The sequence below is a fragment of the Hemiscyllium ocellatum genome, chromosome 7 (genome assembly GCF_020745735.1).
Source record: "Hemiscyllium ocellatum isolate sHemOce1 chromosome 7, sHemOce1.pat.X.cur, whole genome shotgun sequence".
In the NCBI taxonomy this organism is placed as follows: Eukaryota; Metazoa; Chordata; class Chondrichthyes; order Orectolobiformes; family Hemiscylliidae; genus Hemiscyllium; species Hemiscyllium ocellatum.
In genome coordinates this window covers 88498181-88515691 of record NC_083407.1, presented here as the reverse complement: position 1 = coordinate 88515691, position 17511 = coordinate 88498181, and the positions used below count along the sequence as shown (strand labels likewise).

The 17511-nt window shown below is 39.1% G+C and overlaps 1 protein-coding gene across 2 annotated transcripts in view; it reads left to right on the top strand.

Moving 5' to 3' along the window:
* LOC132817538 (diacylglycerol kinase beta) overlaps positions 1-17511 on the top strand; it is a 519975-nt gene that overhangs the window by 106110 nt on the left and 396354 nt on the right. For both annotated transcript variants that reach the window (XM_060828035.1, XM_060828034.1), the window contains exon 4: positions 257-333. In XM_060828035.1, the coding sequence (XP_060684018.1) occupies positions 257-333 (77 nt within the window). The remainder of the gene's footprint in view (positions 1-256; positions 334-17511) is intronic.

Below are 17511 nucleotides of genomic sequence, written 5' to 3'. Positions count from 1 at the left end.
GTCAAGTGATCCACACTACCTGGTTTATAACAGAGGTGATATAGCTACGCTATCCAAATATGTCTTTTTTTCCAGAGTGAACTTCCCCAATAAAACCTCAGCCAAAATGGTATTAAATCTGTAGCAGGTGATTGAATGAATCCTCTCCTGAGAATGGTGAAATGCCAAGGCAAGAAATGCCTCTGCATTTCAGAATTGAAGCTTAATACAAAAATAAATTGCACCTTTTCAAAATTTTCTTTTTTTTTTTTTACAGATTCCACAAAGAAACTGAAAGATGTACTGGAGGAATTTCATGGGGATGGAGTGCTGTCTAAATATAACCCTGAGCAGGTGGTAATAACTTCCTCTCCTGTTAGACTATTTGTGTAGTTTTCAAAAACCAACACAAGTGCTATAATTTGCTCATTAAGAGCTGATTGTTCACAGCTTTCAAAATAACTGATTTCTGTGAATTGAACAAAGCAAATGTTTGAAAGTAGAAAGTATTTAATAAATTCCAGTGTAGCCTGTGAGTGAACTGAAAATTTAGTCCTAAGAATCATTAGATATCTTGATCATCCTTAAGTTATCTTGCTCAAATATTACTTATGGAAATAATATTTTTATGGCACTAATCTGTGGATAGCGTTGATTGTATTTCACCATTTCTCTTACTTTTAATGGTAATTTAACCTCTTGTGTAGTAAGGCTTACTGTTGTTAATTTTTCTTTCCAGTAATTTGTATCTTAGTTAATTAGTGGTGTTAAAGAACTAATATATTTATCTACTGTTCTTATTGAAATAGTATCAGACTATACAAATGGATCACAATTGTGATTTTTATTACGCAGTTTATCTAATTATAAATTAAAGTTATTGATGATTGGTGTCACAACAAAATTCTAATTGTTTCTTTCGGTGGCATTATTGAATAATGAAGATTTTAAGATAAGTACTGTTTTGAACAGTGTGAAGTATACTGGAGTCTTATTGCTCAGAGTGTGTCTAGGTTTGACTTCTGCTCCAGGGTAAGTAACCTAATCTTTTCATCTGTTACCCTTGTCATCTAGGTGATAGCAGTCATGCATTTTGAAGGACTCTTGGCAAATTGCTGTAATACATTTTGTAGATCAAAAGTTTGTGAGAAGATTTGTAGCTCGGGTGCTCGTTGTTGTGGTTCTGTTCGCCGAGCTGGGAATTTTTGTTGCAAACGTTTTGTCCCCTTTCTAGGTGACATCTTCAGTGCTTGGGAGCCTCCTGTGAAGCGCTTCTGTGCTGATTCCTCTGGCATTTATAGTGGTTTGAATCTGCCGCTTCCGGTTGTCAGTTGCTGTCCGCTGCAGTGGCCGATATATAGGGTCTAGGTCGATAGAATTTGTGAATGTCATCCACAAATTCTATCAACAGACACATCGACCTAGACCCTATATACCGGCCACTGCAGCGGACAGCAACTGACAACTGGAAGCAGCAGATTCAAACCACTATAAATGCCGGAGGAATCAGCACAGAAGCGCTTCACAGGAGGCTCCCAAGCACTGAAGATGTCACCTAGAAAGGGGACAAAACGTTTGCAACAAAAACTCCCAGTTCGGTGAACAGAACCACAGCATTTTGTAGATAGTAAACATGAGTGCTGCAACTGAACCAGTGGTGGAAATAGGGATATTTAAGGTAGTGATGCTTTGGCTAGATTGCTGTTGAGAATCTTGATGACTGGTAGAGCTGTACTCATCTTGGCAAGTGCATGATATTCCAATATACTCCTGACTTGTCTCATTGTAGATGTTGAACAAGCTTTAGGAAATCAGGAGGTCAGTTACTCACTATAGAAGTTTCTGCTTCTGGCCTATTATTGTAAACACCGTGTTTACGGACTGTCAACGATCATGTCTAGGACTGGAACTGGGGGAATTCAGTATGTCATTGATTATCAAAGGAAAATTGTTACATCCTCTTGACAGGAGGTTGTGATTGCCAGGTAATTGTGTGACACAATTGTGTTATCTCTACTTTATCAACATAGCATGAATGTTGTCCAAACATTATCTCGTGTGGGCACAGATTGTTTTAATATCTCAAGAGTTATGATGGTAATGAACACTACAAGAGGACACTCACTTCTGACCCAGCAGATGAAGATGGTTGCTTCTCAGGAACTCCTGTAGCAATGTACTGTTCCAACACTCTCAACCATTTTCCTTTGTATTAATTATGACTGTAATCAGTGGAGAATTTTAAGCCAGTTTTGCTATAGTGCTTTACTACCACACTTGGTCACGTGCTTATTTGATGGAAGGGCAATCACTTCCATCACACCTCTGGAGTTCAGCTTTTATTAATACATGCATGGCCTAAGATTATCATGATATCTGGCACTGAGAGTGCTTGACAGAGTTGAAAATGATTGTTTATAAACTAAGTTGTTGCTGGGTAAGTGCAGTTTGATGTCACTATCAGCGACATCTTCCAAAGTCCTGCTTTGCCAATAGCATATCTGAGCAAACTTTAATATTTTTGGGTTTTCTATCAGTCTTGTTCCCTTTCTGGGTGTTTTTCCACAAAATTAATGCGTAGAGAAAATATGGCCCCCAGGAATATCAGGTTCTTTCATTCTTTCCTCAGTGGTTAGCACTGCTGCCTCACAGCACCAGGGACCCGGGTTTAATTCCAGCCTCTGGCGACTGTCTGTGCAGAGTTTGCACATTCTCCCTGTATCTGCATGGGTTTCCTCCAGGAGCTCCAGTTTCCTCCCAGAATCCAAAGGTGTGCTGATTAGATGAATTTTCCATGCTAAATTGCCCATCGTGTTCAGGGATGTGTAGGTTAGGTGCATTAGTTCGGGGTAAATGTAGGGTAGTTGGGGAGTGGGTCTGGGAAGGTCACTCTTTCAAAGGTCGGTGTGGACTTGTTGGCCCAGATAGCCTGCTTTTACACTGTGTGGATTCTATGATCTTGCAGCTTGGCAACCTTGAATTGATGTTCCCAACTATATATTGGTGATGTTATTCTAGTTGGTGGGGGTGGGAGGGGATGGATTTCTAAGTTTGGGAGGTACTGAATTGGCAGAAGAGTTCATGGAATTGTCTGCAATAATGTTGCAGTAAGATTAAAACCTGATATCTCACCGAATATAATCAGTTGTGACATTCAATGTTAATATAGAATAAACAGTATTCTATAAAGCCCAAGCCTGAAGACCGTTCTGGACCTTACCTTCTCTTCATTGTGGCCATTCTACCTCGGATTTTTACATCTGCAGGGAAAGGAGGAAATTTGGCTCACTAACGACAAACTTGTTTATGGAAACATTTATGAAAATTCCTTTTTTAACATTTAATCATTGAGGAAATTGTTTCTTATTTAATGAAGCAGTGCCTGAAGCCATGATGATTCATTGCTGTTGTGCCTAGTAAGATGGAAAGACTATAACCTCATTTAATCATTGGACAGAGTATTCAGTACTGGAAAGCTCCTTATTTCAAAACTGACCTGCTAGCTACATGCTTCTTTTGTTTCTAGATTCTTAAATTTACAATTTTCTTGGTGCTTTTTTGCTAAATCCATGGTTCTTTGAAAGATCTTTGTTCGAGATTCACCCCAGATATGGACAGCTACCCTTTTCCATTATTGGAGTTGGTTTTCAATATATTACTTTGTAGGAGATGCATGCTTTTGAATTTTTTTTTAAATTGACTGTGTTACAGCAGTTCCCCAGCATTTGGGAATTAAGCGAATAATATTTACGACAGATTAGTGGGATGCTTGGGTAGAACTTAATTTGCAAATTTGTGGACTGCTGTCAGCAAAAGGAGGTATGCTGGACTTGTTAACGTTCTCCTTTTTATCCTCAAAACTAGAGGTTTATCGGCAAAGGAGGTCAAGACTCCCACTGGTGCTTTCTATATGTTAGGTAAACTCTGCAGGCGCCCTGCCTCTATTCCTGATGAAGGGCTTTTGCCCGAAACGTAGATTTTCCTGCCCCTTGGATGCTGCCTGATCTGCTGTGCTTTTCCAGCATCACTCTAATGTAGACTCTTTCTATATGTTGTTGCAGTTATAAAAATTTAACAGAACAGTGTATTCCAGGAAAGGTTCCCACCAAAACAAAGTAATTTGCAAGCTTGCCTTTCTGTAATGTAAGCTACAGAAATGTGAAGCCAACTGTTTTTAAATATTTCATGCTACAGATTGGGAGATAACTGTATTGCTAAGGTTTTATTGCATTTCAACGTGGGAGTTCTGCTCTTAAAGATTAGAATCATACAATCCTTTGTTTTATAGCAGGTCTTTTGAGCATAAATTTTGAGTTGATACTTCTGTGTGTTACAGGCAGAGTTATTTGTAAAAGGTGCAATTGTTAAACTAAACCATCCACTTTTTAATTCGATCGTGGACGTGGACAACATTGGATGAGCCCATATTTGTTGACCATTTGAGAAGGTGCTGATAAGCTGCCTTCTTGAGCCGTTGCAGTCTGTGTGCTGTAGGTAAAACCTCAATGTCATTTGTAGGGAATTGCGGGATTTTGACCCAATGACACTGAAAGAATAGTGAGATATTTCCAAATCAGGAATGGTTTGGAGGGTGGTGGTATTCCCATGTGTCTACTATCCTTGTGTCTCCAGCTAGAAGCGGTCATGGGTTTAGAAGGTGCTATCTAAGGAACTTTGAATTTCTATAGCACGTCTACTCTAGAGTGTCAGTTGTATAAGGAGTGGATGTTTGTGAATGTGGTGCCAATATAGCGGGCTGCTTTGTCTAGGATGGTGTCAAAGCTCTTAAATATTGTTGGAGCTGTAGCCATCCAAGCAAGTGGGAAGTATTCCATCACATTCCGACTTGTACCTTGAAGATGCTGGACAGGTTTTGGAAGTCAGAGGGTGAATTACTCACGGCAGTATTACTAGCCTCTGATGTGCTGTTGTAGCCATTGTGTTCATATGGGTAGTCCAGTTGAATTTCTGGTTGATGGTAACTCTGAAAATGTTAGTGGAATATTCAGTGATGGTAACATGGTAAGATTCTAAATGTTACTTGCCATGTATCAGCCTAAGTCTAGAAATTGTCCAGGTATTGCTACATTTGGACATGGACTGTATCAGTATCTGAGAAGAGATGCAGAGATGACCAAGAGCTGAGATGACTGACCTCCAAGACCCATAATTATCATGTTATCGCCAAGTATAATTCCAAACAGTAGTGAGTTTTCCTCTAATTCCCATTGACGCCACATGTTTGGGCTCCTTGATGCCACACGTGGTCAAATGTAGCCTTGATATCGAGGATAGTCACTCTCATCTCACCTTTGGAATCAGTTCTGTGTTTGAACCAAGGCAGTAATGAGTTTAGGAGCTAAGTGGCTCTGCTAGAACCCAGCTGGATGTCGGTGTGTAGGCTATTGCTGAGGCAGTGCTGCATAATAGCAGTGTTGCTGACACCTTCTGTCACATTGAACCTGTTAGATGGGATGATAAATTTATAGCATTAATATCTTAAGAATTTAGAATTTTTTTTACAAGTATAGACAGCTAGAGTTTGGTTAGTCCTGTGATGATTTATCTTAAAAAAAACAAATTATTTCAAACATTGACCAACATGCATTAATACCAAGAAAACATGTGACTCCAGTCATTTGCCTGCGGTGTTAATGAATTAAATGTTTATACTGTTGTTTATGATGAATAAACACATGAAGGCCATTTGTTTAGTTTTGACTTCAAAGCAGAAGGTCAGGATCTAAATCTGAAGAATCAAGTGTTCAGTTCCATTTCTTCTGGCAGGAGAATAGAGTGTTTAGCTCAGGGAAACCATTCACCTCAATGGAACAGTTGTTTCTAGATTGTGAAGCAACAAAGCTGGGAGAGCTTGCATAGTAATTGGAGGAATTAAATTCAGGCCACTGGAATTATGAAAAGTTCATGCCAGTGGACTCTTGAGAGAAACTGTAAAATTGTCCCTGCATTGCAAAGAAAGCAAACTGCAAGGAGTTGGTTAAGTTTAAAAACTTATATTTGATATTGGAGTAAACTGTCTGGAATCATCTATTTTTAAAGTGATAGTGTAGGGGAACAGGTTGAAACATTGTCTTGCTGTTTGCATTCAGATATTCGAACTGTTTCATGTACCTAGCTTTTTTTTTCTTCACTTGCTTTATCTAATAAACCTATTATTGCATGTAAATTTTGAAGAAGTCTGTGGCCTTGAGTGAATATGTTTCGCTGATGCACCACCGTGTTAACTAACTGCAAAATTTTAAAAATGAGCTATCAAGCCAGGTTTAATTCTGAGATGTGATTTGTCAAATTTAACCATCATAATGGATATAAATATTCCCTTGTCACTATTTGAAGAAAAGCAGTGGAGCTTACCCCTTTGTCCTTGTGAATTTTTATTGCTCAACCAACACTTAAAACAAAAGGCCATGTCATTTTTCTTTTCATTGCTGTTTCTAGAATCCTGAACAAATTGATGGCTGAAGGTTGCAGCAGATGGGTGGCATGGTGGCTCAGTGGTTAGCACTGCTGCCTCACAGTGCCAGGGACCTGGGCTCGTTTCCCACCTGAGGTGACTGTCTGTGTGGAGTTTGCACATTCTCCCAGTGCCTATGTGAGTTTCCTCTGGGTGTTCCAGTTTCCTTCCACAATCTGCAGGTCAGATGAATTGGCAATGCTAAATTGCCCATAGTGTTAGGTACATTAGTCAGGGTTAAATGTAGGGGAATGGGTCTGGGTGGATTACTCTTTGGAGGGTCAGTGTGGACTTGTTGGGCTGAAGGGCCTGTTTCCATACTGTAGGGAATCCAATTTATTGTGGCTTCAGAAATGTTCACTTGCTTTGGCATATCCTGTGGTTGTGAAAGACAGTGTATAAATGCGAATCATTACTTGTTTTGTGTCAATTCATCCTGTTAGATGAAAGTACTCTTTTGACAGCCGAAGTAAAGGCCTCTTTCAATAAAATTCGGCTCTTTAGCAAATATTGGTCCGTTTCCATGGAATTTTCACTTTCAGTTTTTCTGACCAGTTGGGTATTTACTTTTTTTATGTTTACAAAGACAAGTTGAAATGGATCATCCTTTGCATTCAGTAGATTTGCTGTTGTACCAAAATCAATAACATTCCTGTAAAAGCTAAAGGCAGACAAATGACAATTCTTTAGCAACAGAATAATTGAAGGTAACAAGATAAATATTTGCTGAATGCATTTGCTCACGTCATAGAAGTCCTATTGTCTGGCTGTAAGTATGTTTCTGCCTAGTGATCGACAGATCTCGAGTGAAATTACTGTGAGGAAAAAGGCAAATTACATTTCAGAAATGTATGTCTGATTTTAAAAAATGCTTTATCAACATTTTTACAGTCTATCGATGAAGTGATTATGAGGAAGTAATCTGATTTTTTTTTAGTTTCAAATCTGTGATTGTTTTAGAGTGGGTTCCTGCAGTCCAAGGTTCAGATTCTCGGGTAATTATTGCAATCATTTGGGATTCATTGGTTTACATTTTATTTTCATGACCTGGTGAAGTGACTCGACATGTTCCCAAAACATCATACAAATGTTTTGACCTCAGTTACATTCTGTGGTTGCAAATTCCACAGACTTGCCATTCTCTGTGTGAAGCGATTTTCCTTCACCTCAGTCCTGAATGGTATGCCAATACCCTGTAGATTCTGATCTTGATCATGGACTTCCTCACCATCAGGCACACCCTGCATCTATTCTGTTTCGTCCTGTTAGAATTTTACAAGTTTCTATGAGATAATCCCTTGTTCTTCTGAACTCCAGTGACTGTAGTCTGAAGCGATTCAACCTCTCTTCAAAATCAGTCCCACCGTCCAAGGAATCCATCTGGTAACCCTTTACTGCATTTTCCCTAGAGCAAAGCATCCCTCCTAGAATAAGGAGACCAAAACTGCGCACACTTTCAAGATTGGGTCTCACCAAGACCCTGTATAATTACAGCAAAACATTCTTGCTCCTGTACTCAAAACCTCTCACTATGGAGGCAACATACCATTTGATGCCTTTACCACCTGTTGCACCAGCATGCTTACCTTCAGTAAATGGTGCATGAAAACACCCAAGTCCTTTCTCACATTCTCCCGTCTTAATTTATAGCCATACAGATAATCTGCCTTACTCTTCTTGCTACCAAAGTGAATAAACTCTCATTTACTGCATCTCTCATATACTGCATTTACCATGCATATTTACCCACTCACTCAGCTTGTCCAAATAACACTGAAGCATCTCTGCATCCAACTCAAAACTCTCCTTCCCAACCAGTTTTGTCATCTGCAAATATGGTGATATTACATTTAGTTCCCTCATCTCAATTACTGATCTATATTGTGAATAGCTGGGATCCTAGTGCTGAATCCTGCAGTATCCCACTAGTCACTGCCGTCATTTGGAAAAGTCCGTTTGTTCTCAATGTTTGTTTCCTGTCTGCCAACCTGTTTTCTATCCATCTTCAATTCACTACCCCCACAATACACTATAATTTTACACACTAATCTCTTTTATGTGGGTCTTTTGTTGAAAACCAAAGTCTAAATAAACCATACTTACTGGTTCCCCTGAACAACTGTACTAGTTATTCTTGAAGAATTCCAATTGATTTGCCCTACATGATTTCCTTTCATAAATCCAAGCTGCCTGGCATGTGTGATCCTACCTCTGTTTTCAAAGTGCTCTGCTATTAAATAATTTTTCCTGCTACCAACATCAGGCTGATTGGTTGGTTTATAATTTCCAGTTTTCTCTGTAACTCCCTTTTTAAATAGAGGGGTAACATTAGTTACTGTCTAATCTTAGGAACTGTTCCAGAGTCTTTCAAATCTTTGAAGGTGATCACCAATGCATCCATTATTTTTAGGTCCATTTCCTTCAAAGCTCTGGGATATAGATTATCAAGCCCTGGGGATTTATCAGCCCTCAGTCTCATCAAATTTCCCAAAACCAATTCCCAACTGAAGCTGATCTATTTCAACTCCTCCCTCTAACTAAACACCTGCATGTTTGTGTCCATCTTTGTGAACGCAAAACCAAAGTATGTACTTAGTTGATCATTCGTTTCTTTATTCTAGAACATAGAACAGTACAGCGTAGAACAGGCCCTTCAGCCCTCGATGTTGCACCAACCTGTGAACTATTCTCAGCTTGTCCCCCTACACTATCCCAAAATCATCCATGTGCTTATCTAAGGATTGTTTAAATCTCCCTGATGTGGCTGAGATGACTACATTAGCAGGTAGGGCATTCCACACCCTTACCACTCTCTGCATAAAGAACCTGCCTCTGACCTCTGTCTTAAATCTATCGCCCCTCAATTTGTAGTTATGCCCCCTCGTACAAGCTGACATCATCATCCTAGGAAAAAGACTTTCACTAAGTAAAAAATGAGGTCTGCAGATGCTGGAGATCACAGCTGCAAATGTGTTGCTGGTCAAAGCACAGCAGGCCAGGCAGCATCTCAGGAGTAGAGAATTCGACATTTCGAGCAGGAGTAGAGAATTCGACGTTTCGAGCAAGACTTTCACTGTCTACCTATCTAATCCTCTGGTCATCTTGTATGTCTCTATCAAATCCCCTCTTAGCCGCCTTCTTTCCAATGAGAACAGACCCAAGTATCTCAGCCTTTCTTCATAAGATTTTCCCTCCAGATCAGGCAACATCCTGATAAATCTCCTCTGCACCTTTTCCAATGCTTCCAAATCCTTCATGAAGTATGGGGACCAGAACTGTACACAATTCTCATTAAAAACTCCTCATAAACATCTCTGACTGTAAGGGATGACTTCACCAATCTTTTCTCTTCATACATTGGTAGAAGCTTTTACTGTCAGTGTTAATGTTCCCTGCAAGTCTATTCTCATACTCTATTTTCCCGTTCTTAATCATTCCCTTTGTTCTCCTTTTGAATTCTAAACTGTTTGACTTCTCTGGTCTGTTGTTTTGTTATTTAACCAATTTGTATGACTCTTGTTTGATCCAGTATTATCTTTAGCTGCGGTATGACTGGCACCTCATGTAGTGTTAGCAAAATTTACATATTTTCGTGCTCCATTCCTTCAAAATAAAGACCAACATTCTATTTGCTTTCCCAAATACTCAGTAAACCTGTGTGCTGCCTTTTTATGATTCATGCACAAGGGCTTCTGAATTCCTCTGAGTTGAACATCCTGAAGTCTTACCCCATTTAAATAATATTCAACTCTTCTGTTGTTCTTGTGAAAATACATAGCCCTAAATTTCCCCGCATCATACGATATCTGCCTATTTTTCTGTCTGCTCACATAACCTGATTTTCTTTACTTCTGTATCATCTATATGTGATCCTTGCCACATGTCTTCTATTTATTTTTGTATACTTGGTTATGGTGCATTCACTTCCATCATCCAAGAGATAAATTGTAAACCACACAAATTCCTGTGGTGCTCCACTAGTTGTACGATACTATCCTGAAAAGTCCCCAATAATCCAACTCTGTTTCTGTTTGTTACCCACTCCTCTATACATGCTATTTTACTAACCTCACCACCTTGGGTTCTTATGTGCCTTGCTAACCTGTGTTTGTAAAGGTCACAACACAGTGTCCTACATTAGATATAATTCTGCAATTGGACAGCAATTGATGGATAATCCTACATGCAAACAATTGTACTTAAAGCCAATTTAACATTGTCAGTCAGGCTCACAATGTGGTACAATTGTGCACATTGGAAGCCTCATGTTTTGGCACATTGTGTCTTGTTCTTTGTCTGAAAGTATACACACTGCACCTATTCTAACCCAAGAGAAAAGGTGGCAGTTTATCGCTGGTTCCTTTCTTGGTCTTACCTTGGTCAAGCAGAGTCAAACTCTGGTTTAAAATCAAAGTTGACACTTAACTATCAATCATCATTAACTGGAATATTCTCCATAGCAATGCCTCCACCAGGTAAAGTTCACTTGTCAAACAATCAACACTTTCCTCTCCTATAATATAACTTCTCTCCCCCCTTAAATCTATATTCTTGCAAATTGTCCGAATAAGTGTGAGATGAAAATTTTTACAAACTCTGGCATTTTTCAGCAATACTCAAATTTGTGTAGTACAGTACCAAATAACAATTTGAAAAAAATCTATATTGACCTGATTCAAAGTCTATACCATCTTGCCACTCTGCCAGAGTATAACAGGAGGCAAGTTTCCTTATTGGCAGGAGGTCACTAGTAGCACATGGAATTGTGTTGAGACCTCAACTAATGACTTTTTTTATTGGTGTAGTTGATGAGATAGAGAACCCACACAGTCAAATCTGCTGAGAACAAAACAAAAGGCAACATTGTTGTTACAGTCCCCATGAGGCTGACGACTTTAAAAGAGAACTTTGATATTTCTGTATCAGAAAGGATCGTACAGCAGGATTTCAGGTTTCAAGATTTTTTTAAAACCAATGAGTGAAAGTATTCAATATCAGAAAATCCCACCTTATGGTTACATTTTACAGAGTTTCTTTAGTCTTCATTCATTTCTTGATTTTTCAGGAACCTATACAAAATGATTGTTTCTCCTGGTGCTTGCTTCTGTTTACCTTTTCTAACCAGGTAATGATTAATTCCCAAGTTGGCTTTTGTGATGTGGATTGACCTTAATATTTCTGCTTCTAATCAATGATGAGGGAACCTTCCAACGTTGCTGAAGGTCAAACAAACCCAGTCTCTTCAATTCAAATGGGAGATCTTTTCCATTCTGTGTAATCTACTGAGATGCCTGCTGGGTCCTCTATTCTCTGTCTCATTCTTGTAGAATCCTTTGTTTCTGAGTTTGAGGGATATCTTAGCTGTTTTTTTATGTTTCAATTTGCAAACTAACCTCTCAAAAGCTATCTCTGTGACAGTATAAATCACAGGCACTTTGTATGCAGGTGCATGTCCTAATTAACTCCACTTTACACCTTCAAGTGTATTCAATCTTGTAATTAAATAGTTTAATGTATAAGCATTTATAAAGCTTAACATTGCTGTCATCTCCCTGTACAAATTAGAGCCTAAGCTGTCTATCCATTATCAGACAACTGTTTACAGGATGAATATCTTGTGTCTCCTCCTCAGTAAATCAGTCTGGGCCAAATTGTCTCAATATAGCAACCAAACCATGCAAACTTATCATCAAGCAGAATTTGAAGTCGGTCACATGAACCACAAATTGATGTTGCATTTAATTAAGTATTCCAAAAACACACATGAAATTTATGAGGTTTTTCTTCAAGGCATCTTGAGCGAATGGGTCATTGGGCTAGAAAATGGAAGTTGGAGTTCAATCTGAGTAAAAGCAATGTATTGCGTTTGGTACAACTAACAAGGGTAGGGTCTATATAATTAATGATAAGGCCTTGGATATTGTTGTAGAACACTCGGGACGGAGGTACATAATTCTTTGAAGTTTGCATCATATATAGACAGGGTGTTTAAGAAGGCGTTTGGCACGTTTGCTTTCATTGCTCAGTCCTTTGAGCATAGTAGTTGGGAAGTCATGTTAAGGTTGTACAGGACATTGGTGAGGCCTCTTCTGGAATACTGTGTCTAGTTCTGGTCACCGAGTTATCACAAGGACATTATTAAGCAAGAAAGAGTTCAGAAGAGATTTACCAGGATGTTGCCAGGTATAGAAGGTTTGAGTTATAAAGGAAGGCTGGGAGTTTTTTAACTGGAATGTAGGAGGTTGAGAGGTGAAGAAGATAGAAATTTATAAAATAATGGGAGGTACAGAAAGAGTTAAAGGTAGTTGTCTTTTCCCTAGGATGGGGGATTTCAAGACTGGGGGCACATTTTTAAGGTAAGAGGAGGGAGGTTTAAAAAGGAAATGAGGTTCATATCTTTTACACAGAGGGTGGTTCCTGTGTGGAATGAACTTCCTGTGGAAGTTTTGGAATTGGATACAATTTTTAACATTTTAAAAGACATTTGGATAAGTACATGAGTCGGAAAGGTTTGGAGGGATAAGGGCCAGGTGCAGGCAGGTGGACCTGGTCTGGTTTGGAATTATGTTCAACATGGACTGGTTAGACCGAAGTGTCTGTTTCCATGCTGTATTGACTCTAAATTAAAGATGGAGAAAGTGAGGTCTGCAGATGCTAGAGATCAGAGCTGAAAATGTGTTGCTGGAAAAGCGCAGCAGGTCAGGCAGCATCCAAGGAAAAGGAGATTCGACGTTTCGGGCATAAGCCCTTCATCAGGAATTCCTGAAGAAGGGCTCATGCCCGAAATGTCGAATCTCCTTTTTCTTGGATGCTGCCTGACCTACTGCGCTTTTCCAGCAACACATTTTCAGCTCTAAATTAAAGATATCAACAAAGTAAGAAATTGACAGAACTGATTATATTTCAATATAAGGAGCATGAAGACATGAAAAGCATAGAATTGAATACTTTTTATGTAGTGAAAATCCAGAAAAAATGGCAGTCAAAACCAGCTTTGGTTTCATGTGTGTGGATTACAAAAATATCATAGATAGATCGACAGAAAGCTAATGAAAAATGCTCATGGAATATTGGCATTTGTATCTGGAGAAGCAGAGAAGCCAGCAGAGCCACATTAATCTGTAAAGCTCAATAAACGGCTTCGTATAGCCCTGGTTAGATTACACCTGGAGTATGATGTTCGGTACTGGGCTATATACCTTAGTAAGGATTTATAGATCTCAGAAGCAGTGCAACATAGACAGAAGTGTTGTAGCACAGAAAAAGGTGATTTGGCCCATTTAATCTGGTTTCTTGCCATTCTCTTTTCCCTTTATCCTTGTTTGTGATCTCTGGTTAGACAGTCATGCAACAATCAAACACCCTCTTGAATAATTTAAATGAGCCTGCCAACACTGCACCTTCAAACATTGCATCCCAGACCTGAACCAAAGGTGTGTTTTCCTCCCCCGCCGCGCCCCATCCCCCACCTTGCATTTGATTCTTTTGCAAATCACTTTAAATCTGTGCCATCTTGTCCTGTTTCTCCCCATCTACTCTGCATAGCTCACTCATCATTTTGAAAACTTCTGACTTGTCTTGCATTGTCTTATCTCCTCCCTGACGAAAAACGCTTCAACCTCTGCAATCTATCCACATAACTGAAGTTTCTCATCCCTGGAATCATTCTTATAAATCTTTTCAGCACTCAATCCAACGCATTCACATCTTTCCTGTCCTGTAGATTCCAGAAGTGTATACAATTCTCCCACCCTTATAAATCTTTTCTGTACATATTCATTGTGTTCATATCCTTGCTAAACATGGTGCCCTTGTTCCCCAGCTGAGTTCTAATCAGTTTCTTATACAAGTTCAGCATCACCTCCTTGCTCTTGTTTTCTACACCACTTTTCATAAACCCAGGATACATTAACAGAGTGACACCAGAACTCAAGGGTCAAACTGCAAAGAAGTTCATTACAGAATAAAATCTGAAGTTGCATTCTCAGGAAATTAAAAGCTAAAAGACTGATTTGCAAGATGTTAAGGAGAAGAGATAAGTTAGAAAGAAAGAAATTTCTTCCAATGGTTTGGGAACCTTTGATGAGGGAATATTGCCTTGTCTGCGGCTAGACTTTGAGGAATGAAATTAGGAAACAATTTCATGTGAAAGGTGGTAGAAGTTTGGAACACTCTTCAAACAGCAGTTGATGCTAGATCAGTTCACTTTAATTCTGAAATTAATAGATTTTTGTTAATTAATGAGTTTCAAGGATATGAGACAGTGATTCCTAAAAGAATACCTGCTGGCAGGTGGGATTAGATTGGGTTGGGATATCTGGTCGACATGGATGGGTTGGACCGAAGGGTCTGTTTCCATGCTGTACATCTCTATGGCATATGATGTTAAGTCACAGATCAGTCATGGTTTTGCTGAATGGTGGAATGAACTTGAGGGGCTAAATGGCAGACATTTAGTTATTGAAGGAGATGTGGGGTAGAGAGGCTGGATATTACCTCCGCATTCCAGGATCATCAGTTTTAACAGTGAAGGAAAAACATGGTGCTGTATGTATTTCAGCCAGCTCTGATGATCAGTGTTCTGATGCTAAATCAGTTGTCTTTCATAAGTGTACATGTTTTTATCCCTTGAAGTTAAGCAAGTCATGCTAGGGTTTTCCTCTGGACAAGGGTGTCAAGGTGGAGGTGACAAGTGTGACTGAGCAGATCAGTAACCATGGATGCTCTTACTACCTTTAAAGTAGTAAACAATTTTGTGTTCCTGTTCTTCTAAAAATATGCAAACACACTTTTCCATATTTCACTGTTTTCCTGTTGCTAATATTAGGAATCATCCTTCATAAATAAAACATTTAAAGCTGCTGTTGCTCTTTTGTTACTGATGAGAGCAACTGTCATCCTTTAGAAACCACAATGATAATCATTAATATTTTGGAGAGATTTCAAAAGGGGAAGATTTCAAATTGCTTGACCAATCTCATTAAATTTGATTCAATGAGACGAAGCAGGGCAATGCTGTAGATGTGAGTTATCTGGACTTCCACAAGGCATTGGGTAAGTTACCATTTAATAGATTAGTGAATATGTCTGTGAATACATAGTAACGGACAAGCATAGTAAGACAGAAGGTAACAAGTAGGTGTTGTGTGATCAGTTGAGTATTTCCTGCATTTACTGTTTTTGTTAAACTATACCCATCCCATTAACGTCCACCACAATCAGTTGTCAGTACCGCTTCTCCATCTCTGAAATGTTATCAACCTGTGAATCTAATTCACAAACACTAGTCATCCTCTCAGGAATTGATATCTCTGATGATCTTTCCCTGTTAAAAGCTTTCTGGGGCTAGATATACTTTTTTGCAATATGACTGTAATCAGCAGTGTTCCACAGGGATCAGTACTGGATCACTTTTGTTTGTTATTTATATCAATGATTTGGATGAGAATTTAGGAGACATGGTTAGCCAATTTGCAGATGGCATCAAAATTGTTGCTATCATCAGTGGACAGTGAAGAAGTTTATTAAAGATTACAAAGAGATCTTGATCAATTAAGTCAATGGACTGAGGAGTGGCAGATAGAGTTTAATTTGGATAAATGTGAAGTATTACATTTTGACAAAACAAATAAGGGCAGGACTTATACAATTAATGGTTGGGCCATGGGTGGTGTTGTAGAACGGAGACCTAGTTGTTCAGTTCCATAATTCTTTGAAATTTGCATCACAGGTAGATAGGGTGGTTAAGAAGGAATTTAGCATGCTTGCCTTGATTGCTCAAATTGTCGAGTGTAGGACTTGTGACATCATGTTGAGGTTGTGCAGGATATTGGTGAGTACTATGTGCAGGTCTGGAAACATTATTAATTTGAAGAGGGTTCAGATGTTGCCAGGAATGGAGGGGTTAAGTTATAAAACAAAAAGCTGGATAGACTGGGAGGCATATCTTTCAGGTGAAAGGAGAAAGTTTTTATAAAGGGTATGAGGTGCAACTTTTATTTTACACAGAGCAGTTAGTGTTTGGAATGAACTGCCAGAGGAAGTGGTGGATGTGGCTACAGTTACAATGTTGAAAAAACATTTGGATAAGTACATGAATTGGAAAGGTTTGAAGGGATATGGGCCAAATGCAGGCAAGTGTGACTAGTTTATTTGGGAACATGTGGACTAAAGGGCTTGTCTCCGTGCTGTCTGATTCTATGACTGGAATTAGGGCTGGAAAAATGGATCCAAATGAGATCTTCCATTGAAAATTAATTGACCTGATGTTAATTCTATTTGCCCCTGTACATGTGCTGTCACGCTTGGGTTTTCCAGGATTTTCTGTTTGTGTTTTGAGTAAAATCTGACTTAACTTCAAAATATTTTACTTGATGATTGTGGTACAGCATACAATGAATTGTAGGAACTATCAACTCTTGGTTAGTGAAGGATAACACACATTTATGTGTATGACTAACAGCAGGATATTCCTCCTAAGATGAATCTGAAAATAATGAGCTCACATTTTATGATAATCAGAGTGTGTAATTAAAACAATTTTGCGTGTAATTTATTCAGAGAACTTCAGTCTGAGCACTTATAACCTTGCTTGATGGCTGCTTTACATCAAAATAGAGAAGTATACGCTATTTAGCGCAGCACTGGAACAGACCCTTCAGCTCTTCATGTATGCGCTGACCATGATGCTGTTCTAAATGAAACCTATCTGGCTGCACATGGCCTGTATCCCTCTATCCCTTGCCTGTTCATGTGGCTGTCTAAATGCCTCTTAATTGTAGCTCACATATCTGCTTCTACCACCTCCCCTGGCAACATGTTCCAGGTACCAACCATAAGACATGGGAGCAGAAATTAGGCCATTTGACCCATCGAGTCTGCTCTATCATTCAATCATGGTTGATAAGTTTCTGAACACCATTCTCCTGTTTTCTGTCCGTAACCTCTGATCTCCTTGATAATCGAGAATCTATCACTGTCTTAATCATACACAAAGGCCTGGCCTTCACAGCCTTCTGTGGCAATGAATTTTGCAGATTCACCACCCTTTGGCTGAA